The sequence below is a fragment of the Gorilla gorilla genome, chromosome 9, assembly GCF_029281585.2.
Source record: "Gorilla gorilla gorilla isolate KB3781 chromosome 9, NHGRI_mGorGor1-v2.1_pri, whole genome shotgun sequence".
Lineage (NCBI taxonomy): Eukaryota > Metazoa > Chordata > Mammalia > Primates > Hominidae > Gorilla > Gorilla gorilla.
The window spans coordinates 18411220-18436719 of NC_073233.2; the positions used below are offsets into that span (position 1 = coordinate 18411220).

Sequence of the window (25500 nt, forward strand, 5' to 3'; positions counted from 1 at the left end):
AACATAGCTTCCATTTGGCTCTTTCCCTTGTCAGGTGCCTGCCCTTTGAACCAAGCCACCATATTGTGAGGAAGTCCAGGCTACATGGGGAGGCCAACAGCACTGGCTAGGGTTCCAGGCAACAGCGAGGAGCTTGGGTGAAAAGAGCCTCTAGATGGCTCCAGCGTTGGTCATTGAGTACCCTGGCTTCAAGTCAGAGGTCTCAGGCATCACGGAGCAGAGACAAACCATCCCCATGGTACCTGTCCAAGTTCCTAACCCACAGAATCCAGGAACATAATAAACGGTTGTTTTATACTGCTAAGTTTGGGTAACAGATACCCAGAACACGGTGCATCCAAACTCACCCTCTGCCTTGCCAGCCTTCCTGCTGGGCACTTTGAAGGTGATGATCTCAGAGCTTGGCAGGTATCACCAATGCTTACGGGGCTGGGGGTGGGGCTGCTCCCCTGCAGCAAGGCTAACCAGAAGCATAATCATGGTGGGGTTTGTGCCCTCAGCAATGACACACAGCCATCTAGAGAAAAAAGCCTGTCTCATATCCCTCTGCCTTAGCCTTCTCTCTATGCCTCCAGTTTATAGCCCCGTGACTGATGTCAGCAACTTTTCCATCTCTACTTTGACCCTGCCTGGCCTTGGCTAGGACCCCTGGGCCTTCTTGGTTGCTCTCCAGGCCAAACAGGTTTATATTATCATCCATGGCTAGGCAGCTACCCCACCCTCAGCAGAGCTAGCATTCCTATGAACCTGAGGACTTTTCATAAGATATCTGTCCTTGTGGATGTCCTGGTCTCTGGATCAGCTGCTGCAGGTGCTCCCCATGGTCCTGGTTGGTCTCTGAGGAAAGCACCACCCCCATTCCCAGCATTGCCCCCGGTGATGCTGGAAGTCCATGGTGAGGGCCTCTTTTAAAAAAGAAGTGTTCTGGGCAATGAACAGCAGACATCTGGAGCTGCCTCTGGGGAGTGCTGTGGGCGCTCCAGGGTAGTCGGAGTCACGGGGGCTCCCTAATCACCATGTGTCAGGGGCGTGGGGACAGTCCTCCTGAAAGAAACACTGGAGGAGAGAGATCTGGGGAATCATAACAAGCCCTCCTAGGGGAGATGACAGGCCCTGCTGGGTAAAGGGTCTGGGTGACACGTCAGGTCTCCTAGGAGTTGGCAAGTTGGCAGAAACATGTCCCACCAGCTTCCCCGTGGCACTGTCTGAAGGGTGGTACCTGCTCTACCCCAGCCTCTCCACACACTCAGCTACCTCCACAAATCTCCATCATCTTTTCCTCCTTTTCTGGCTTCGGGGTGCAAATAGCACTCTGGCTCTTGCTTCATCCATATCCTGCATCTCCTAGTCTCCAGTCTCAGCCACTTTTTGGGACACACCAGAATTGGCGGACCCCTCAGAGCTGACATCTGCCCCAGGCTAATAATGTTCAGCCGTGGAGGGTAGCAGCGCCCGGCCGTGGCCACTGCTGGGCCACGCTTCTGGGCCTTCCCGCTTCCATGGGCCAGGGAGACCACAGCCAGTCCTCGGGCCACAAGTGAGGACGATGTCCCGCCACAACCATGGTGGGCAGGGTCCATGCAGGGCCTCCTGGGGTGGCCAGAGCTTGTATCTCTTCCCTCAGGAAACTCCTCTGGAGGCCCTAATGAAATCCCCTTTCTCTCAAACATGGCAATTAATGGGATTAAGTTTAGAGTGAATCTCATGATTTACCTGCACCCAGATAAGCCTGGGACTGTTCACGGGATTGGTTGTGCTATTCCTTCATTCATGCAAGGGAAGGAATGATGTAGGGGATGAGGGCTAGGAACTGGGCAGGATTCACGGACAGGGTGGAAGCGCATGCTTCTGTTTTTCATTAATTACAAAAAGCCAAGCAGGCTCTGATAGTGTCCTCACTGCCCAGCTTCATTTTGATCACATTCGGGACACTACCCCGTCCTTGGGGATGGATAGAGTTTCTCCAGATTGACTCAGTTGGTTTCTTGTTTGCCCTTTTTAGATGAGTCAGTGAGCTGACTTGGCCTAGCTCAGTCTCTTAAATTTGGTTTTCCTTTGCCTTGGGAAGAAAGTAATAAATGTGACAAGTCCCTCCACACTCTCAGCACTTGGAGATAGCACCTATGCAAGAGCTGGTTCCTCAGGAGACAGTGCTTCTGAGACACAGTCCCTAGGCACATGGACTTGAGAGAACTGGGAGGTGATAAAAACTGCATCATATTTTGTATTTTCTCTGTCTATCCCAAAGGCTTAGGGCTGGAGCCTTCGGTGGGGCAGGTGAAATCTCTCAGGAAGAACAAGGTTCCGGGGGCTGTGACCTGTAATCCCTCCTGACATATCACAAGTCTCCACTGGATGTCATGTCTGCATCCTCCAGCTATGCCATGGGTAAGACAGGCCGCAGAGGGAGAAGTGAGTCAGAGGATGCTTCACGCAGCAGTTCAGGCTGCCAAGCTGCGGCCACAGGACAGAGGCCTTCTCCACCGAAGATCAGCCTTGGCTGCAGTTGTGGGCAGCAGGAGTCAGTGCAGGCTCCTATCTGGGCTACACTCGTGTCAAATGGTCCATCTGGGAGACGCCCCAGGATGAGCTGGGCACTCCTACATCTGAGACAGAGCCCAGGCCCAGCATTTTCCAGACCACACCCTGACCCAATGCCTATACAACAATGCTGGTAATCAGAATCTTCTCAACCTTCAGTGTCTTCAAAATGGCTTTTCATAGTCTTTAGGATTCAAACCACCTGAATGGGGAGGCTGGCATGATTCGAGGAACCTCAGGGTTAAGTCTTATCTACAATGGTGGGGATGTCACTCCAATGAAGGCAACAGACAGATCCTTCTACAGCCTCCCTGCTGCCCACTAGGCCATGTCTGTATCTGTGACTAGGAGTGACTAGGAGGCCCCAGTGTGGACACTGGCCTTTTTAAAATAAGGGATCTCAACTTTTTTTGTACTAGGGACTCCTTTAACACCTAGATGAAGCCTGTTCTCCTGTTCTCAGTATAACAGAGTTAGATGAATAAAGGTAAACATACAGGATTACAAAGAAAAATGGTTGTGTTGAAATCGAGTTATCAAAATATTTTGAGAGACAGTATTTTATGGGCTTCTTATGAACGCACTGGATAGCAAGACCTATCGGCAACTCTGACAACTCTCTTCATCTCTAAGTGCTGAGCATAAATGCTATTTTAAGATATGTATAACAACAGTAAGAGAAAATAAAAATATTTGTGATTGCTACTGGTACGAAGTACTGCAAATAATACTGTGGTTTGTTGTCCACATTTCAGATTAAAGGAAGTGCTCAATTTAATTTAAAAGTAAGTGAAAATAAAAACGCATTACTTTTCCCGAGTTGTATCCAGATTAAGAAAATAATTCTGCTGTATGCCCAAGCTGAAGAACCACTGCTTCACTGTCCCTAATCCATTGCCCTCTTTATAAATTCAACTCAAAGAATTTGCTCAATTTCCTTTAAAAAAAAGAAAAAAGAAAAGGTGAAGAAAATCTAAAGCAGAACAAAACAGAAACCAGTTTGTTTTCCCCTGGGCAGAAAAAAAGTCACTTCCCCAGCCCCCTGGCAGGGCTGCTGGGTGGGGGACGGCGCCTGGGATTCCCTGCTGAGCCTCTAAGGAGCGTCCAATCTCCCGCCTTCCAGCCTCTTCCCTGCCCTGAGGAATTATTCTTTCTTTTGCCCCTAACACTGCCCACAAAGTTCTTCCACAGTGAGGACGGAAACGGGTCTCCCAGAATTTTTTAACTTTTCAAGTTGAATCGTTTATGCTAATGAGCCTGGGAAAAACTTTAATGTTTCAGTGGTGGAAAAACATATGCTTTGACCTCATTTTGCTCACAAGAGGCCATGTCAAATTTTGCTTCACTTTTGTGGGATGGCAAGAAACGTGGAACTCCAGCTCCAAGGAGGAGACCATGTGCAGATGGTCTAGGGAAGGTGGTCTGGGCACACCCAAGTTTCCTGCCCCAGAAACCCTGGAGCTGCCCATCCTCATAATGGTCTTGGTGCTTCTGGCTGGGGCTAGGAGATTCCTCTGTGCTCCAGCACCAAGGAGCCCGGCCACACCACCAGGGTTGCCCCGGCTCTCCAAGCCAAGACTCAGACAAAAGGCTCTAAAATGACCCGTTCCCCCGACAGTGAGCTCCCCAAGCTCTCTTCCTCAGTTATTGCTGGGCAAGCCTGGGTAAGTCATTTAACTTCACTGGGTTGCAGTTTCCTCATCTGTAAAATGGGCATGATAAAACCTAACCAGTTATGTTGTCAGAAAGATTAAGGGTGATAAGTATGACCACATTTCATGGCATGTACCAGACATTCCATTACTATTAGTGACCTTCCCACCATCTGATCATTTTGCAAGGCAGTGTTCAGTGCACTAGAAGGAGTCTAGGCTTTGGAGTAAGACAGACTTATTTGGAAATAATTGTAAATCCCAACTCTGCCACTGACTAGCTGGGTGACCTTGGCAAGTCACTCTGAGCTTTTCACTCCTTATCTTTAACTCAGGGCTAGTACACTGTGTTGTAGGTGGGTTTGGTAAGAGCGAAGGAAAGTAGCTCATATGAAATGGTCACACAGCATCTGTGTATGTGCTTAATGAATATTTGTTCTCCTTCCTTCCTCTCACCTTCCAAATCCCAGCAAAACCATGGGGGTGTGGGGAGAGGAGAGCAGCTCCGCACAAGGCAAGCACTGAGTATGACTTCTGGCCTTTGATTTGAACTTTCTGCTACAGGATGTATGTTCTCTCTGGGGAAAGAGGTCCCCATAGATTTAATCAAAAAAGGAGGATCCTGGAAACAATGGAAAAAGCAAAGGCTGCTAGGAATCTCCTGCACGTGGGGCTGAGCCTAAGTTCTGCTTGCCAGGCATGAGAAGGATGGAATCTGCTGGCCTCTGCCCACCCCAGCCACCCGGGGACCCCTGGCCTGGAGGGCAGGCCCCTCCGCCATCTTCAAGCCAGGGTGTTTTTCTATCCTAGCCACTACTCTTTTGTTCCTGCCTCCTTTCTGGGAGGCCCTGAATTATGAGACTATGGAAAATTCAGGCTGTTTCCCCTGTGGCTGTATTTTCCACATCGCATCACTGAAATGTGTCAATGGCCAACCTCTTCAGACACGGGAGCATGCCACCCACTTAAAATGCCCCTCTACTGGTTTAGAATGTTCCTTTTCAGCAGCAGCAAGTCTGACACTCCATCAGTGGTGAGAACAAAAGAAAGTAGGTGTGAGATTCCACAGTTTCCTAACCATCTTCCACTGATATCTTCTCCCCTGAGCCCAAGGGGCTCTGCCATCCCTGGGAGAGGAAAACCATACAGTTGTCCTTTTGTGATGTTGGTTTTCCATCTGAGGCCTTTGGAAGGGGGAGGGGCTCAATGACTCTTGATATTAATGACACAAGCTGTAACCCGGGAATGGAAGGCTGGGGATCAAAACAACTCAACATTATGGCTGCAAACCACCATGACTTTATCAGAAATATATCTTTTAATTGAAATGGCCAAAATTTATAACTGGGTTCATATTCCAGTTCTACCATTTTACCGTCTGCCATGACTTCCAGAATTTAACTTCTTTAAACTCCAGTGTCCTCATCTATAAAGTAATATTATATCTACTTCGTAGTGTTTTAAGAATTAGAAAACATGTAAAACACTGGGTATACAGCCCAGCAAACAGTAGGTGTCCAATAATGTAGATGAATGAACAAAGGCAAGAAAAACAGAGGTTCATTTTTTAAACAAATCAGACTCATTTACATACTTACAGCTCTTTACAGAATCTTACCTTCAAGGAATTTTACTTCTGTTTCTATTCCCCAATTTGCAACTAGGTCACACAGCTTTCATCTACTAAGTATGTATTCAACTACTCAACCCCTATCCATGTCCAGCACAGACACAGGGATACAGAGGTGGCACACAACAGGTGAAATCCCTGCCTCCCCAGAGTTCAGTCTTCAGACAATCCTTTATGAACTTCTAAATTTTTTCCCTGGGCCTGAGAACACCCTTTCCCAGCTGGTCTTCACCATCCTTCTCAGCATTAGGTGGCCCATCCTCTCAATTATTAATTTTTTGAGATATGATAAAAACAAGGGCACCAAGACCCTGCTTCCTGAAAAAGGAAATTGCAGGTCCACCATGCACTAAAAACTGAACTGAACTGGAAATAAGTTTCCAGATCTGATGGCTGCATGATTTGGAGAAAACTATATCCACCCCATCTCTGATTTCTCATCTGTAAAATAGGAGGTTTGGTCTGAAGCAGGGGTGGAACACAGGTTTCAAGGATAGTCCTTCCCCAGCTGTCAGTTGCTGCTTGAAGTGCTGTGCTGCCTCAAGTGCTGAGGCTATCTGGGCTCATAAGGAAACAACTCTGCAATTGATTAGCAATGTCTGCCGTGTGCCCAGAGGTGGGGTATGGCAGTGGATGGGCCACATGTGTTCCTTCCTGGTTCAGAGGGGTTCAGGGGACCCTGTGAATTCTACCATTTATAATTGTGTGACTCAGTGATATACTGTTTTACTTTATCTTTGGCATGAGGCCTGTCTTTACACAAAGAGGTTTTTCATCTGTTTGGTCTAGCACCTTAGCCACCATCATCTTTCAGAAGCCTTCTCAGTTACTCTTTCAAAGCAACAGCAACCTTACAACAAAATAAACATATTTACTGATTCATCACACTCATATTCAGTAAACTACTGCTTCCTGCCACAAGGGGTCCAGGAAATTAGGTCAGAAAGGAGAATTTACACTTATTCAGCATCTATTAAACACCATTTTCCAGACATGGCCTCCTACTTGTAAAATACCCTCCTCGGGCCGTCATTAAATCCTCTTTTCACAGAGCAGGAACCAATGCTCAGAGCCATGAGGGAAGTTTCCCCAGAAGCAGGGATTTCAACTTGCAGCAGTTTGGATTCCAAATTCTACCACTATGCTCCCCTAAAACGTACCCAAATATCTTGTTTATTCTTTCTCTTCCAGGAGGTGGAGGTGAAAAATGAAACTGACAGTAGACAGAGCAATGAGATCTGAACAAACATTTCGATGACTCAATCTCCATCCGTCATTTTTCCCATAGTCTGCTGGGGATGTGACCAAGAGTAGAGGTTTCCTGCCTGATTGGACAGACCAGCTCATTTATTAGATTCGGGGGCATGACTGTGAATTCCCTGGGAGCATTAAACATGTCCTTCTGCATTCCCCACTTCCCATCCTGACCCACTTCCCTTCCACTGCTCCGGGCTCTGACCCTGGAAGAGGAGACCGTGTGACTGCGGCCTCTGTTGGCACTGTCCCCTGGCCTACCTCCCGGGAAGCCCTCGCTACCACAGGTGGGAATTGATAAACAACCATCATCACCACAAAACCTCCTTGGAGGCCTGAGTCCCCCATAGGACCTCTTGGGAGTCTGGAGCCCCTTTACAGGGAAGTGGGAGGCCCCTCATGCCTCTGGGGAGTCTTTGAGGACACCATGGAGGGGGTAAGGGTGGGGCTCATAAAGGAGGGTGTGGAGTGGGTGTTAATTACTGAATGGTCAAGGAAATCACATCTCTGGATTCCCACAATCTCCAAGATGCAGCCTGAGCCTGCATACGCCCAGGCCTAGGGGAAGTTTTCAGCATGTTGGCTACAGACCAGGGTGAGGGGTGAGAAACTCAGGTCAGTGGCATCAGTTAAGCTTTAAAAACACTCCCTGAGACTATGGCTGCCACACTGCAGAGGCAACCGCTGGAAACAGAGTTGGGGAAGGCACTGCCTTATCCAAGGACAGCAGGGGCCAGGAATTTTGAGACAGTCCTTCAGCTCACATTGGGCACTTATGTCCTCTAGTGCCTACAGTCATGAAGACTGAAAGGTTGAAAAAAACACTTCTACCTTGTGCCCTGCTGGTGGGAATGCAAAATGGCGCAGCCACTATGGAAAACAGTATGGTGTTTCCTCAGAACATTAGAAATAGAATGACCTTATGATCTAGCAATTCCACTTCTGGGTATATATCCAAAAGAATTGAAAGCATTTGATATGAAAGAATATCAAAGAGATATTTGCATACCTGTGTTCATAGCAGCATTATTCACAATAGCCAAAAGGTGGAAGCAACCCAAGGGTGCATTGACAAATGAATGGAGAAACAAAACATGGTATGAATATATGAATATATCTATGTAAATACACACACCATGTATTATCATTCAGCCTTAAAAAGGAATGCGATTCTGATACCTGCCACAGCATGGATGAACCCTGAGGACATTACACTAAGAGAAATTCACCAGTCACAAAAATACAAATACAGTATGATTCTACTCATATGAGGTACCTTGAGTGGTCAGAATCATACAGACAGAAAGAAGAATGGAGGTTGCCAGGGGATTGCAGGAGGGGGGCATTGTTTAATGGGTATAGCATCTCTGATTTGCAAGGTGAGAATTCTGGAGAATTCTTTTCTCCAGTATAATTAACCCTGCTGAATTATATGTGTAAACATTGTTAAGATGGTATTTTATATTATATACATTTTATCACAATTTTTGTGTGTTGCATTAAGAACATGAGTCTTGGAAGTTTTGGAATCCACAAGACCTAAGTGCTTCATTTTATTTCTCTTTTTTAGTAGTGGCTCAGCCACCTACAAGTTCTGTTTTATAATTTTCTCTGAGCCTCAGTTACTTCATCTGTAAAATGGGGTCAACTGGGTGTCTGCCTTGTATCATTGTCATGTGGATCGTGTGAAGGAATGCAAGTCAGATGCCTGGCACAGCGCCTGACTAAATAAGGGAATACTGGGACATGTTGTAGCCCTTGATGTTATTTTAAAAACAAAACAAAATGGACTCAATGAGTTTTTTGGAATGATGCCAACAGGTAAAGAAGGACAGGGCCACAAATTTGGCAGCCAGGATACAAAGACCCTATGGTGAAAGTTATCCAGGCTTGTCTGGAAGAGTCCCCAGGTCCTGAGAGCAGTGGACAGCCACACACCTGCATGGAGGAGCTGTTGGGCCCCTGACATGCCCAGGCTACTCAGAGACCACAGAAATCAGCTTGTTCTGCAGCCGACACCATCAACCTAATGAGATTTCAAGTTCAATTACTGTCACTTATCTGTCCTGTCTACTGGCACCAAGCAAAAGCAAACTGCTCCATTTCTAAGTAACAGTTTCCAGATTTCAAGGCCAGAAGCCAGGCTTTTTGCAGGGTACGGGCTTTGCAGCCCAAAGGGGCTCAAGCCTTCAGCTTCAGCAGGATTAAGCAAAGCCCCATCGCCACGAATGTCTGTCTTCCAAACCACATCTTCCTGGCTCTTTCCTCTAGGGATTGCATGAAGTCTCATTACAGTATACAGTACAGGACATGGTAAAGCACTGCAGATGCAGGATATGTTCCTAACTCAGCATGTATTCCTAACTCCTTGGCATGGCTCTCAAAGGCCTGCCTGATCTCATCTCTGCCTCTCCCCCAGCTTCACCTGCTGCTCCCCCATGCACATCTCCAGCTCTGGCATTCTAAATTGTTTAGCGTTCTTCCAACATATTCTTATTTCCACATGCCTCCTTGACTTTGAACAAGAAATACTTGTTCAATGAATACCCTTTTTCCCCACAACTGAGAATTCCTAGACAACATTCAAAATACAGCTCAACTGCCACCTCTTCCAGGGAGCCTGTCAAGAAGTGTGAAGCGTCTAAGATTCTATTCTACTTGCAAGATGATACATGTTCCTGCCACAGTTTCATGGCTGCTAGCAGAAGACATGAGACTTCTGGGTCAGAGACAAAGGACTTTATTTCAGCAACACAGAAACAGCATAAGCCTCTTGTCTGTATCAGTTCTCCTTGCCTGCAGGTTCCACACTGCCCCATGGAGGGGTCCAGATGGATGCTGCACATGCATTGGGTTTACATCACACCTAAGAGATCTCAAGCTCAGAGAACCCAAACCTTTGATAATGGACTGCAAGCAAACCTGCCCTCTGCCAAGGAGGGAGAGCTAGCTCTGTTTTTCAAGGCCACCGCCTAGAAAAGATGGCCTGGAACAAGAGATCAATTAGTGTCAGATACAGTTTGGATATTTGTCCTCTTTAAATCTCATGTTGAAATTTGATCTCTAGTGTTGGAGGTGGGACCTAGCAGAAGGTAGCTGGGTCATGGGGGCAGAACCCTTATGAGTGGCTTGCTGCTGTTCTCGCTCTATTAGTTCCCATGTGTTCTGATTGTTAAAAAGAGGCTGGACATAGTGGCTCATGCCTATAGTCCCAGCACTTTGGGAGGCCGAGGTGGGAGGATCTCTTGGGGCCAGGAGTTCAAAACCAGCTTGGGCAATATAGTGAGACACTGTCTCTACAAAAACAAAAAACAGAAAAAAGCCTGGCACCTCCTCTCTCTCTCTCCGTCTCTCTCTCTCTCTCTCCTCCCTCTCCCCACTTCCTCTCACAATGTGATGCCTGCGCACCTTCATCTTCTGCCATGAGTGGGGGCTTTCCGAAGCCGTCACCAGGTGCAGACACTGGTGCCATGCTCGTACAGCCTGCAGTATGGCAAGCCAAATAAACCTTTCTTTGTAAATTACCCAGGCTTGTGTACTACTTTATAGCAATGCAAATGGACTAAGAAGTGCCTTTGCTTATAAAATGAGCAGAAACAGAGATCAGTAGAGAACTGTCTCCCAAGCAAGTCTTCCATGGCTACCTGGTTTTCCCCTGCACCATGCCCCCACAATGCCCTGTGCAACCTTTGCCTTTCAAAATTACGCATCCATATTGTAATGACTTGTTTATTTTTTTTTGTCCACTACTAGCCTGGATGCTTCTCCGATGTTAGAGACTGACTTTTACACTTCTCTGCCAAAAACGTAGCAGGTACTCAAAGAATGTGCAAATAAATGAATGAATTAATACTGATAATTTTGATAGCCATGGATTGGGCTACCAAAATAATCAAATCATAACAAATGCCTGCTATTTACTGACTTCTTACTCTTTATGTTCCAGGTATTGTATAATATTTTGACCTGGGTTATTTTATTTTATCTTCATGACAATACTATATGGAAGGTACTGTTATTAAGCCCATTTTACATATGGGAAAACTAAGGCTTAGAGCAGTTCAGGAACTTAACCAAAGGCACACAGCTAATAAGCAATAGAATTGCCATTTGAACTGGATCTGCCTGTGCCCGAGCTGTTAACCACCCCCTCTGAAGTGCTGCTTCTATCAGCAGTCATCTAAACCTTGTTTGTATTCGCAGGGGTGGAGGCAGTAGCCTGCATGTCCCCACCACCCACCCTCTGTGACTCAGCCCATCAGCCGCCTCACATAGACATTGAGCACTCAAATGTTCCTGCTAGGACTTCCCACCTCCCTAATCACCTCACACTGGAATAGATGGTATTTGCTCTCGGGCATGGCCTGGAATGCAAAACTGACCTTTCTCCCTGACAAAGAAAAGAAGGGATAAGATAAATTTGCAGACTCTACATTTGATAAAATTTACAGTTCTCAAACAGCCATCCCCCTTGTTTATATTTCTTTAATCTAATAATCAAAGAAATATAAACAAGGTGCCATGCTCGCATAGCCTGCAGAACTGTAAGCCAAATAAACCTCTTTTCTTTGTAAATTACCCAGGCTTGTGTACTCCTTTATAGCAATGCAAATGATCTTTATATTTCTTTGATCTAATAATCAAAGAAATATAAACAAAACGAAGATATCTTTTTTCTTTGCCTATCGTATGATCACGCACTGTTAACACCCACTGTAGGTGAGGGCTGGTGAAACACAGCCTCAGAAGTTGATGCTAAAAATAAAATGGGTGTAGCCTTCCTAGAGGAAAATGTGTCAGTATCTCTCAAAATTTTAGATATGCATACCCTTTGGCTTAGCAATTTAATTTCTAGCATTTACACTGAAAGTATTTGCAAAACCATTCAAAAATATAGAGAGATGTTCAGACCAAAATTGTAAATTCACAAACTCTTTTTAAAATAAAGAAATCTATAAAGGAAAAGTCTCTGCAAGCTTAAAATCCTCTGGAAAGATCTACTAATGATTTAATATATGTCTTACCAGGATTTTTTATGCATACTTTTTTCTAAAACTAAGATATTTCATATACCATATATGTATATTTTATATACTTTAAATATTATATATACTGTTCAGCAATTTTTTTTCACTTAATGTTTTATTGAAGACAACCTTTTATACCATCTCCACAGTATTAACTCCAAAGTATTTTGATTTTAGATGTGGAATCACTTCTATTTAATGAATTCTTTCTTGGAAGATACTGAGGTTGAGGAGAGTACAACTTAATATACCAGGTAGCAGCACAAAAAGAAATGCCTACCCCATAAAAATTGCTCACCCACATCAACTTTATTTATTTGGGAATTATTTACCCATTTCTCAGAATGATACAGAGCTCTTCAATTTTTCTTATATATCTTTTCCTACTGAATAATGCAAGAGGGCCTTATATTTAGCCATAAATCACGAAGTCAACGCAAAATATAAATCTCGAAACACAAATGTACCCAAACTCTGTGTGGTTATCAGACTATGGAACCGAACATTCACACAAGCCTTTGCTATCAACCTTAGGACAATAAGTCTGTTTCCTTCTGCAGAAACCAATATCACCCCTTGCCAACTTGGGGCCCCAACTTGGAACTTGTCAGTACCCAACCATCGCCTAGTCCCCTGGTCGTTCATTATGACCTATCCTTCCCTTTGTCTGTATCCCCAATCCTCAACCTAGACATATAGGACAGGCACGGTTAGGAACAACAGCGGGATGAGTCAGCCTGGTGGCCAGGAACACAGAGCTTCTGGCAGAGCACATCACTCAGAGAGCGAGGCAGGCTGCTGCAGAATGAAAGCAGCCCGAGGCTACAAACGTCAGAAGAAAGACGCCTGTGCCTGTGGAGACCTTTCGTATTTCCCCCCAGTCTCATGCCATTCTTTTTTCCGTAAAGTTGCTGGGAACCAGCAAATTAGAACCCGGTTTTAATTACTCTTCAGTAATAATGAACCTCACACAAAGAGCTTTTATAAACCTTGCCACACTAGATTCTCACTCAGTCTTGTGAAAGGGGGATTATTAGCCCCATCTGATAGTTGAAGAAACCGAGTCACAAAGGGCAGAGCTTGTAAAAGGCAATGCAGGGCTCGAACCGAGGTCTGCATCTCACCTTCAAACTTCTTCATTCTGCCTCAAAATGGAGAGAAGGGAAGGGCTGCATTTCCTGGGACTCAGCCACCACCCCAGCCTCCCTGGCCCTTGCAGGTCTCCCCAGGAGGCAGATCCTCTGGGAGCTGATTGAGTCCCTCTAGAGGTGCCGCACCCTCCCCTGGTGCACTTCTGTTAAAATAATAAGCCCCCAGCGATTCCTCATCATGTTACCTTCTGACACTCCATTAAATGGATTGAGTCCAGCATCAAAAACCAGGGTGCAGGGAGAAAACAAAGCCAGCACCCTATTCTAGAGTGTATGAACAAGTTGGGGTCAGGGAAGAACTTGAGACCTGAGGGAGAAAGGGCTTGTTCAATACACTTTACTCTCCCACTTTCTCGCTTGGTCTCTCTGGGCTTGGAGGTGATGGGTGCTCACTGCTCCATGGGAAAAGACGGCCGCGGCTTAACACCCCACTCTCCCCAGGCTCCAATACATTTAACAGGCAAAGTATCCTCACAACATGCGGTCTCACACTTGTCAGGAACTCCATGATCACTGTCCTCAGTCTGCTGTCCCAATCAAAAAGCCACCACCAGCACTGGAACAAGGAAGTCACTGGGTCACTCAAATCTCTACAAGCTGGGTGCTTTTGGCAGGAAAATGCATTTACCTGTGGCCTCAGAAGTCTGTTGTTTGTTTGTTTCTAGAGACAGGGTATTCCTGTCACCCAGGCTGGAGTGCAGTGATGCAATCATAGCTCACTGCAGCCTCGACCTCCTGGGCTCAAGCGATCCTCCTGCCTCAGCCTCCCGAGTAGCTGGAACCACAGGCATGTGCCACCAGGCCCAGCTAATTTTTTTTATTTTTTATTTTTTGTAGAGGGGTCTCAATTTCTTACCCCGGTTGGTCTTGAACTCCTGTCTTCAAGTGATCCTCCCACCTCAGCCTTCCAAAGTGCTGGGACTACAGGTGTGTGCCACTGTACCCAGCCTTCCAGAAGTCTTGGCCAGTATCTTGGAGTTGCTTGTACATGATTGAACTTACAGCTTCAAACTAGGTGTGTTCACTTAGATACAAACCAGCTCACTTTTTAACATCAAATTCTAATGTGAAACCAGAAAGACAACACATGCAGGACGTGCTAAGCCTTGTAGCTGCGAGTTGGGTTTTAAAGAGGATGTGTGCCATCAAAAGGGTGCCTTGGCTAATTGGGCCAGACTCTTCCTATGTGGGGACACAGTTCCATAAATAAAAGTGTCCTATTAATGCACAATGGCTTGCCCATGCTCTAGCTTCTACACGCTGCTCTCCTCCTCACCCCCAGCACAAAAGCAGCACAGCATCAGTGCGTCTGCCACTGACTTGTGAAGTGGGGCAGGCGGCAAGTGCAGCACAAAAGCCTCACAACAAAGACGTCAGACCACATCCCCATCAGCCGACGTGCTCAGGTGCAGTAACAAGCTGTGGTGTCCTTTTCCCCTTTCACATTTGAGTGTAAAAACAGACCAGGGCCTTGCACGTACTGCGTGCAATTTCTAGACAGGCATATAGTGTTACTCTCTGTAACTTTCTGTGAGCCTCCTTGGGTTACCATACATATTAATACACATTCCAGCATTTGAAGAAAGGAGAGTATAGGGTGCGTGGTGATTACTTTTAATTGAATTCATCTGGAAATTTTAAAGCCTGAAAATTTAGCTCCTGTGTATAGTATTTGAAGATTTACACAGCATATGATTTGTCCTTCGCCATGGCAAATCTCCCTCTTCCCTCTGAGAGAAAGTTTCTGCAGTGTGTAATGCATTTCAGAGCCAACCGTAAAAATCATTAAATTGCAAAATGATAGAATGAGACAGTGGTGACAATGCACAGTCCCCTGCATTCCTTTGATAGTAAACTAGTCTTTATTGCTTTCTATTCAGAAAAAGAGCTCCGTGTCCCTGTAAAGACGATGCTGAAGCCTAGGTCAACTGTGTTAGGACGACAGTGAGCCCAGGAATAGGAAGGTGGTTGAATGAAAGGATTCTGTGGACATGGGAAATTAGATCTCACTTCCCTGACTCTGGGCAAGCCACTGCGACAATGAGTGCAGCTCTGTAGTGAGGCACACATGCCACATTCTCTGCCATATGACATCCCTCTCACAGGTGGCTTGAAAAGTCTCCAATCTGTTCTCCAAAGCCCTGTGGGATCGTCCAGACACTGGCCAGTCAAGCATCAGACGCCCCCGGTCTCCCTTCTAGTTAATCAAACGGGAATTTAGTCTAATACAGAAACCCAATATGCTCGTATCCCGAGGGTCTGAGCAGGCATCAAGACAACCTTGGCGAGCCTCCAGCACGTGGGGTTCTTAGATCTACCACTCCCCTCAACCTCCTGCATTCTCAGGACTGTCGTATATGGGGGTTCGGATTCTGCCCTGCACAAGGGGGCCAAGGTGTGTCCTCCATCACACAATGGCCCAGGAGACTGCGTGGGCAGGTGTGGAGATTCTGGGCCTTCCAGATGAGATCTGAAGCAGAGTACACAGGGGCACACAAGGCCATGCATGCTTGGGAAAAGTGACGCACAGCACAAAAGTGCAGGCAACCAGTTTCTGGCCAAGCATGCCGTTGGCATGTTCAAGATCTTGTCTCTTCCCCATACCACTCTCAGAGTGTCAGTTCCCCTGACTAAAAGGCACCAACTGGGCACAGCTGCCTCATTGAAAGGGTGGAGGGGGCAGCATGGGATGCACATGTGGCAGCCTCATGTATCCTGGTCCTCCAGCAGGTGCAGATGTGCTCACAGGCACAGCTGCTGCCCTCCCCAGAGCACGGCTGTACCACTGTGCAATGATAGATTAAGTGTTTTTTTTGACTTGAGAACAAAGGCTTTTTTCCTAATTCACAGCCCTGTGAGTTCTGCTTCCCCTGCCCTTTTCATTCTACAACTCTGCTCAGGCCTCAATCCTTCATCAAACCCCAAACACAGCCTGAGATCTGGAACACTCTAAACCACTTCCCTCTAGGACCATGATCATATCCTATGGCTGGCTAGTTTTTGTTTTGCTTTCTTCTGTCTCTTCCCACCTTTGGAAGCTGGCCTCTCTTCCATCCCTGCCTTAGTTAACCTTGTCTTTGTTTCAGAGGCTTCTGTGCTGCCAGGGCTGGGAGAGATGATGGACATTGTTACCTCACTTGAAGATGGGGAAACTGAGGTGCCCTACTGGGAGGTGACAAAGTGGGGCTTCTAGACTCCACAGCCAGTGCCCTTTCCACTTCACTGCACAGTTCCTCCCCCCACCCCCAGGCTCCCTCGAATGGTGGGTCACTACCATTGCACACAGCCAACTGGACCCCCAGCCTGCTGTAAATGTCGGCCAGCTCCCGACATTTGAGCACTGTGCCAAAAACAAGGGAAAAAATCCATCAGCTACTAACCAAGACAACACCACCTTCCTAACTGTCATCCGTACACTGGTTCTCTTCCAGCCATCAGACCAAAAGAGGTGGGGAAAATCCTCAGTGCCCTGGGAAGGCTGAGGATGCAGAAGCCATCTGGATACAGAGGGGGCTGGCTTCCTGCGGTCTTCATAAAAAAGGCACACTTTCCCTACTGGCCACTCCTCAGCAGGCGTGTGCGTCTGAAGCCAGCATATCTTTGGGAAGATGAAGTGCAGTTGAGCCACCTCTGGTCTGGGAGTTAGGAGACCAGTGACTCCAACCAGGTCATCCCCCGACCTGTGCCCAGGTTTTCTTTCTGTGAAATCACACCCCTTCCAAATTTATGACTCTATAATTCTGTGAAATCCATTCTGCCTCTGGACTAAGCAACAGGCAACTAACAGAAGCAATCACAGGGGACCAGAGCCTAGCCCTGAAATGAACGGACAGCCTTTTTCCCTTTAGGCCATTGGGCTCCACATAAGGTGTTCTTGTTCTCAAACTGCCTGACCAGAGGTGGGATTACAAAAGGGGTAGCCATCCCAGAGGCTTTGGGGATTTCACCACCTGATATACCAGGTCTGTCACCAAAGTCCCAGTCAACATGTCTGGTACTTGCTTGTACCCCTTTCAAAGCTGAGATGGGTCATGCAAATGACCACTCAATTTAATTTCTCTGTTGTTTCTGATGCCAAGTGCATGGAGGCATAACCTATCACTGGACTACATCTGTCTGGTCAGAAATGTAGGAATTGAGGAATCTTGGTAGAAATGAGTCAGGAGACTCCACTCTCTCCTGCCCATGGTCTGCATCTGAGTCACCGTTGGCAAACTGAATGAAAATGAAAGTGAGTGTGCCAGGGTGCAAGTACAGGGGAAATGACAACTTACGTGGCTCCTTCTGCCTTCTTCATCTCCCACAGATGTGATAACTGTCTCTGAAAAGACCATTTGTCCAGTCTGGTTGTTGGTTATCTACAGTAAAACAGGTACAATGAAAGTAAAATAGACGGAATTCTGGACAAATTCCACAAGTTGTTTTTGTGTTTTGTTTTCCATTTTCTGAAGCAGGAGCATCCAGTATAGGAGTCGAAATGCCCACCCCGCTTTCTTTCTGAGTTCCCCCAGCAGCTGTGAGATGGACGGCTTACCCTGGGCACAGTGATAAGAGATGTTAACAGAGTCAGCCTCATAGGGTTGCTATGAGGAGGAAATGAGGGGATCCGGAGAAATCACTCCGCACAGTGCCCAACATCCAGCAAAATGCTCAAAGATGTCAGCTGTTTCTATCTTTCTTGGGGCTCATCACTTGAAACTCAATGTCAACTTTATTCTTGACAAATTACAAGTCCGGGTGTCTAGTTGAACATCTTTCATGAAAAGCAAGCAGGTTTTAGCTCTAGCAGCCCTACCTGATTCTAGTGAATGGTTTCATTTCATCAAGAAAGTGCTTAAGTACAATGAGAGACTTGTTCCAATATTCCTGTATCTGTTGTCTGCCTCTGATTCTGTAACCAGGTGCAGGCATCTCAAAGCTAAGTCTAACATAGAACCCAGGCTCTTCCTGCCCCATGAAAGGTCATGTCTAATGTCTGATTTGGTGATGAAGGACAGAAAAGATGTTTGGTCACCTGGCCAAGATGGTGAAACCCCATCTCTACTAAAAATACAAAATTTAGCCGCAGTGGCAAGTGCCGATAATCCCAGCTACTCGGGAGGCTGAGGCAGGAGAATTACTTGAACCTGGGCTGCAGAGGTTGCAGTGAGCCGAAATCGTGCCACTGCACTACTCCAGCCTGGGCGATAGAGTGAGACTCCATCTCAAAAACAAACAAACAAACAGAAAGAAAGAAAAGAAAAGATGCTGGCTCAGGAGCTAGGAGATGTGTGTTCTTTGAGCTCTGTCTCAGTCGCCAATAACCATTCAGTATGTCACCTGGAACAAATAATATATTTTCTCTGATTCAAAATTTTCTCACTTCTACATCATCTTTAAGGTCTCTGCCAGCTCTAATATCACAGGAATCTGCAGCCAGGACAAAGTGGAAACTCTTATACTAATTTGCAGAAGGGAATCAAATTCTAGTTTTGAGAAGGTAAGGATCATGCTTTTACATTTTTACCTAAATAATTCCTCTCTCCAAATGAAATGATCTCTTCCCTTATGCCAGCTTTTTATAGAATTAACCAATGTCATATTTTTAAAAATTCTACAAGTCTGTATGTATGGGTTGCATGACTTATTAGAACCTTTATTATAACAATTTGTGTTTTTCTTAAATCTCCAGAAGAAGAATATATGTTTTCCAAATATGTTTCACTACTACTGAGCTTTTCTTTTATGAAGCATTGCATAAGACTAGTGTTTTTTGTTTGTTTGTTTGTTTGTCTTTTGACACAGAGTCTTGCTCTGTCGCCCAGGCTGGAGTACAGTTGCGATGATCTCGGCTCACTGCAACCTCCTCCTCCTGGGTTCAAGTGATTCTCCTGCCTCAGCCTCCCTGAGTAGCTGGGACTACAGGTGCGTGCCACCATGCCCAGCTAATTTTTGTAGTTTTAGTAGAGACAGGGTTTCGCCATGTTGGCCAGGCTGGTCTCGAGCTCCTGATCTCAGGTGATCCGCCCGCCTTGGCCTCCCAAAGTGCTGGGAATATAGGCATAAGCCACCGTGCCTGGCCTTTTTTTTTTCTTTTTTTTGACAGTCTCACTCTGTCACCCAGGCTGGAATGCAGTGGCATGATCTCAGCTCACTGCAGCCTCTGCTTCCAGGTTCAAGTGATTCTCCTACCTCAGCTTCCCAAGTCGCTGGGATTACAGGCACGTGACACCATGCCCGGCTAAGGCTAATTTTTTATTTTTTTTTGTATTTTTATTAGAAGTGGGGTTTCACCATGTTGGCCAGGCTGGTCTCGAACTCCTAACCTCAAGTGATCCTCCCACCTTAGCCTCCCAAAGTGCTGGGATTACAGGCATGAGCCATCACGCCTGGCCGAAGATTAGTGTTCTATGAAGCCCAGTTGAGAACTACTGCACTGTGTTAATAACATAATTTTATTATAATAACAGTAATGATAAGAACAGTGGTTTCTGCATTGCATTTTACAGTTTACAATGAGCTTTCATATACTTTGTCATTTGACTTGCACAATACTGTAATGTAGTTGTTGATATCCTTATTTCATAAATGCAGTTAGTGAGAATCAGGACATTTAAGTAATTTTTCAAAAATCACACTAGTGACTGGTAGGACTCGCACTCAGGTATTCTGACATTTACAAGAAGCAACTTTAAGAAGCAACCAAACCTGTTGGTAAATTATTGTCAGAAAGGATGACTTGATATTGGTTTTGACAAGAATAAAATAATCACTTTGAAAACATTCTTCAGTCACAGATGAGCAATGCCAAAGGATTATGTCCTGCTGGTAAACTCATTCATTTACCTGGAGCTCATACACTCTGTAGCTGATCCATCTAACTGAGCCCATTACGATGCAGTGGGAGAAGTGCCACACAAAAGCTACTTTATAGTCAAGGCAACGGCACATAAAAATTGATCCCCTGTGCTCTGTGGCACAGAAACACTATTGTTTCAACCAAGTAATTACCTGAGCACTTGAATAAAAGTGAGGCTCTTTTGTGAAGCCACTGTGGCCTTGCATACAGGAGTTGAGATGAGCTGAGGGGGCAGGCTCCTTGATATTCACAACGGGATGCTCACAACGACCCTGAATATCTGCACAGCACACAGTCTTAGGCAGTTTACTCTCAGAGTCCTGCCAAATCATGTCAGAGACATTGCACACCAGGGGCAAGCTAGTGCTATGTTCCTTGAGATTTGCAGAGCTTTCTTCATCAGGTCAGAATGGGAATGAACCTGGTTGTTCTTCATGCATGATGTTAGACCAAGAGGCACTCGGACAGGTGGTAGTTTGGGGAAAAATCTGCTATAGAATTTTGAACGCACAACCAGCAAATGAATGTTTAATTTTGTAGCAATAGAGGGTTTCTCTTTTGGAAATGGGGTATATCATATTTACATTCCTCCTAAAAAAAAGTGAGGGTCAATTCACCATAACATGGTCTCTAGTTTAATCCCTACTGAGACATACATAAAAACCTATGAGATAGATCAGTTCCACAAATTCAATGCTAGGAAAGGGTCTTTTTAGACATTCATTTGCTTTCCTTTTTTCAAATGATAATCCCTGGACATTCCTTTGCAACTGGACTGGCAGGAAGCCTAGGGTTAAATATATTGCTTAAATGCAAAAGCAGTTTAGGATCCTGATACATTGTCTCTCCACTTTCAACAGTAACATTACTCCTTCTGGTTTTCAATCCGTATTTTATGATTCTCGATTGTAGTTTGGGCTTGTATATCACATATGAAAAAACAAAAAAACCTTAGTTCTCTGATGGGACTGGACGCTATAGAAAGGAGGAAGTGCTGGCCATGACTTACCTTGTGAACTTCTCGGTGCACATGGATGGTATTATTTCCAACCTTCGTGTCTGTGTTGGTCTCATTGTGATAGCTGGGAGGTAAATTTGCCAGGTTCACTTCTGATGACGCTTTAGCAGCAGCTTCTTCTGCCTCCATCTATTAAATCGATGAATTTAATGAGCAAAATTATTTTCTCTTGTTACAAATGGGAGTCTATTAGAAAAAAAAATCTCTTTTCCTCTTCTGCAATTACAAAGAATGATGATGATGATAGGTGCTATTAATTGAGTACTCACTATGATAAGATATTATACTAAATGTTTTACATATATTACAGCACTGAAATTTCACAACCTCTCTGGGAGGTGGGTGTTAATGTCCTCATATTACAAATAGGGAAACTGAGGCTCAGGAAGACTAGATAAATTCCCCAGGGTCCCAGGAAAGGGTGGAGCTGGGATTTGAACATGTTTCCATTAGATAGTCTTGCTCCCTGTGTAAATGCTGTTGATGCCCTGCCCATCTCCTGGTGGCCTAATCTGGAGGTCACCTGCATCCAGTTCCCATACATGCCAACAACCAACTCTGTCTCTCTCTGAGGGCATTCTCTGGTCACCAAAGTATGCTCAGTCTGCAGAGGCCCCAAGTGCTAGGGAGTTAACATCCTAGCAATGAAAGGCAGGCTATGGAGGTAAACAGTCTAGCTTCTCCCTTCGCTAGACAATTCTAAAGCATGTAGAATCTATGTAGTCTCCCTCTAAGGCCTCCAGTGGGATGGAGCCCTAGATGCCCGCAGCAGTAACCTGCTTGCAGGCATACCGTTGATTGTCTTTCTTTTCTTTCATCACACTTTCCCACTTCCTGCTAGTGTTTTCTGGGAGCACATCCCAAATACACTATTTGCTCTTAAGTCCTTGTGGCAGGACCTGTTGGTGGTGGTGGTAGGGGCAGGGGATGGAGGGAACCTAAACTTATTCCCTGTAGGTAGGGCCACAGCTGTGTCTCCTTCCCCACCCTACCTCTTGGGTACCCTTGTAGGAAATCCTTGCAGAGGGACCCTTGTAGAGGGTCAGTTAACCAGTTCCCAGGGTCCACACCCCTTCTGGTTTTCTTAAACATATGTTCTTCTCTGGTGTCAGGTTTCTGTGGCCGCTGTCCTCAAATCCTCCAGGCTCATGATCCTCCATAACATCTATACCAGATATGTCAGTGACCTCATATCTGCACCTAACTTCCCCTTCCAGATTTATCACCCTGTCCTGGCCCTGATGAGTGGGCAGTTGACAATGTGACCTGTTCACAGCTGATGGGACCCAAAGGGAGGCCACATCATAGACTAATTGAGCCAATCAGATACTCTCTCTAGGAATTTCAAATGAGAGACACAAAGAGAAGTTCTACTTGATAGCTGGCAATTTTCCAACACTGCTATTTTTGACTATGGGCTATTTTTATTATTTTTTTAAAAAAAGAATGCTCAAAAAGTATTTTCCTATTTAAAAAAATCACTGTCCTCTATCCCCTTAAGTACTAGATGAGCCCCTGCTTTAACCACCAGGTTTGCTGAGCTGAGGAGGATAAGAGGAAAGAATCCTCATGTCTCAATGCAACACAAAAACACTAAAATCAGAGTGTGAATAAAACCTGGTAGGCAGAAAGGCTCAACAAGGACTTAGTCAGTGGCCGGATTCTGTGCTGGATTCTGAGATGGCTGCTGAGATGTTTGAAACTCGATCACTGGCTTCATAACAATAATAATTCTAAGAATAGCCCCCACGTTTGGGGCATTGACTATGTCTGAGTCGTTGCACCAGATGCCCTGAATATTCACAGCAACCTTATGGGGAAGCTGTGATTATACAGTCAGGTCCAAAAGTTTAAAAAACTGAAATATCTGGATCCCTTCATGGACCCGCTGAATTGGGATTTCTAGAGATGAGACCCTGATAATACTGAGCTTCTCAGCTGATTCTGAGGATTTCCCTCCCCTCCCTCTGATCCCCAGTTAAGAATCTCTGTTCCAGGCAATAGGGAACTACAGCAAGTTCCAGAAGGCTAGTGGGAAATAATATAAAGAGTAGATCAGAAAGAGAGGGGAGTCAGGAAACTGGCTAGAATTAGGTCTTGGAGACGGGAGCTACCTCTGGGTAGGGACCTTCTAGGTGGGAAAGACTCTAAGTAAGTCTAGAAGGATCAAGTCACTGAGAGATGGCCACTGGATGAGTCAAGTCATTGCCTGCAGCATCCTCGGAGAGGAACCCAGGATTCTGGAGTCAGACAAGGTGGGTTCAAGTCCTGGCTCTGCCACAAAGTAGCTGTATGACTTTGGGCAAGATACCAAATCCCACTAAACCTCAGCTTGCGCATTTGTAAAATAGGGATGTCCTACTTTGTTGGGTAGATATAAGAATTAAGGACCATGCAGTAGATATAAGAATTAAGGCATGAAATACACTATCTGCCACACAGCAAAGATGAAATACACAGCTGTTTTTATCCCGTTGCCCTTTAAGAAGGCAGTTTCAAAAGAAGCCAGTTTGTTTTGCCAGAGTTCTGAAGGGAATGGGTAGCTAGAAGCAGGAAGAGCAAACGTTGATATCATGTGTTTGAAGAGCTTGCCAACAAAGGGGAGAAGAAATGGGGTTGAGATAGAAGACAGAATGGGCAAGAAAATGACTTTTCTTAAAAGCAAGAGACCTTGCCCTCAGTTACCACTCTGGTTAGTGATAGAAAAAGTGCAGCTGGGAAGAGAAGACTGAAGGTGCTGGAGAGGACCCACCCAGAAGAAGAGAATGTTTTAGTGTTTTTAAAATTCCCATCGGGATCAGTCTGGCTTTCAAATAATTGACAAGTTGCCAAACCTAGAATTTGCTCTGGGCTGAGCAGATAGTCTTTTTATAAAACTTTTCCCCCCAGCTCAGCCACTGGTTATTTCAACAGAATGAGCTAACGGTTCTTAAATGGCACCATGAACTAAAAGTATAGTTTACAAGGGAAATTTCAACCGCAACTATTATTGCCACTAGCAAGAGAAACTTAAGTCTGAAGCAAAAGGAGCTGTTTCGTAGAGGAGGAATGTGAATGCTATTAAAAATGGCACTTATACTAGAAATAGGTGAGGCAGTAAGAACATTCTAAAACTAGTGAGTTACAGAGCTGGCCATGAGGGGAGGAGAAACAGAGTGGTTATATCTTCAGAATACATTGATTGGTAGCATACAGAATAGTAACACAGGAAAGTAAGAATATCCCAGATTGAAGCCATTTGAAGATTTGCTTCTCCCAATAATGACCGTACAAGTAGAGCTGCTTTGTCCTTCCCCTTAAGAAACTTCAACAGCTTGATTCAGCTGGAACATTGAAAATGCCAGGAAGTTACTTGAAAGGAGATCCATGATGCAACTATGTAAACAAATAATGCATCTGGCCCAGGTCCTTTTTGATTTTTCCCCTGAACAATGACTACATACCAATTATCCTGTGTCTATGAGATTTAAGGGGCATTCTGGCAGTCTCCATAAAAAGTTAATACTAATAACCACAGTCTATAAACAATCTATTATATTCTATTTTTGAAGATATCTAAAAGATACTTTTAATATTTTAAGATTAATTTTTAATGGTTTAAGATATTTTAAAAGATTCTATTGAGAATCTATCAGACACTGGTGGTGTTTTGTTATCATTCATACTGCTACTAGTAATATGATGATAATGATACCTGTTACTTATTTACAACCAACCATCATGTCATCCTTACAGCCACCTCACAGTGAAGCTACCTGTATTACACCTGTTTTACTTAACCCCATTTTAGGCAGTCAGCGGATGGCCTGCCCTAGAACCACAGGCATCACAAGCTCAATTTAATGTGAAGCTGCAGAGTTAAGAGACATTGGGGCCTATATGACTCCCTTCACCCTTTAATTGTTCCATGTCATGATAGTTTCACAATCACAGGAAACAAAGATCATGGATCTTGGGCTCTTGACCTGACCAGTGGATATTCTGGGACAGCTGCCCAACTCACTGATTTGCTTTACTTGCAGCATCTCATTTAATTCTCACCTTACCCTAAGAGGTGGACATTTCTCCACTTCAGACTCGGGACGCCACTGCCAGTAAGTGGCAGAGCAGGGACTGGATGAGGGAAGATCAGTCCCCACTGCCTGTTCTCCTGCCATGGTGTTCAACCTCTCTAATCCTGTACCCACTGCCAGCGAGGACACCTCTGGGAAAGAGTGGGGTAGAAGTGACAGCCCACATCTCCTCTGGTGGCAAACTTCAACCCCCCAACCTACACAGAGCCACATCTAGAGGGAGGAAAGCTGGGGTCTCGGCAAAATCCAGTCTGGATAACGCCCATGGAGAAGACCCTGTCACTATGTCCTGCAGGGCCCCACACTGCTCTGCTCA

The 25500-nt window shown here is 45.3% G+C and overlaps 1 protein-coding gene across 4 annotated transcripts in view; it reads right to left on the bottom strand.

Annotated features, from left to right (window-relative positions):
• The window catches only part of DKK3 (dickkopf WNT signaling pathway inhibitor 3), a 46567-nt gene that overhangs the window by 18002 nt on the left and 3065 nt on the right, over positions 1-25500 (bottom strand). For all 4 annotated transcript variants that reach the window (XM_031007691.3, XM_031007693.3, XM_055356420.2 and 1 more), the window contains exons 3-4: positions 21103-21240; positions 17530-17613 (exon numbers count right to left, since the gene is read on the bottom strand). In XM_031007691.3, the coding sequence (XP_030863551.3) occupies positions 17530-17613; positions 21103-21240 (222 nt within the window). The remainder of the gene's footprint in view (positions 1-17529; positions 17614-21102; positions 21241-25500) is intronic.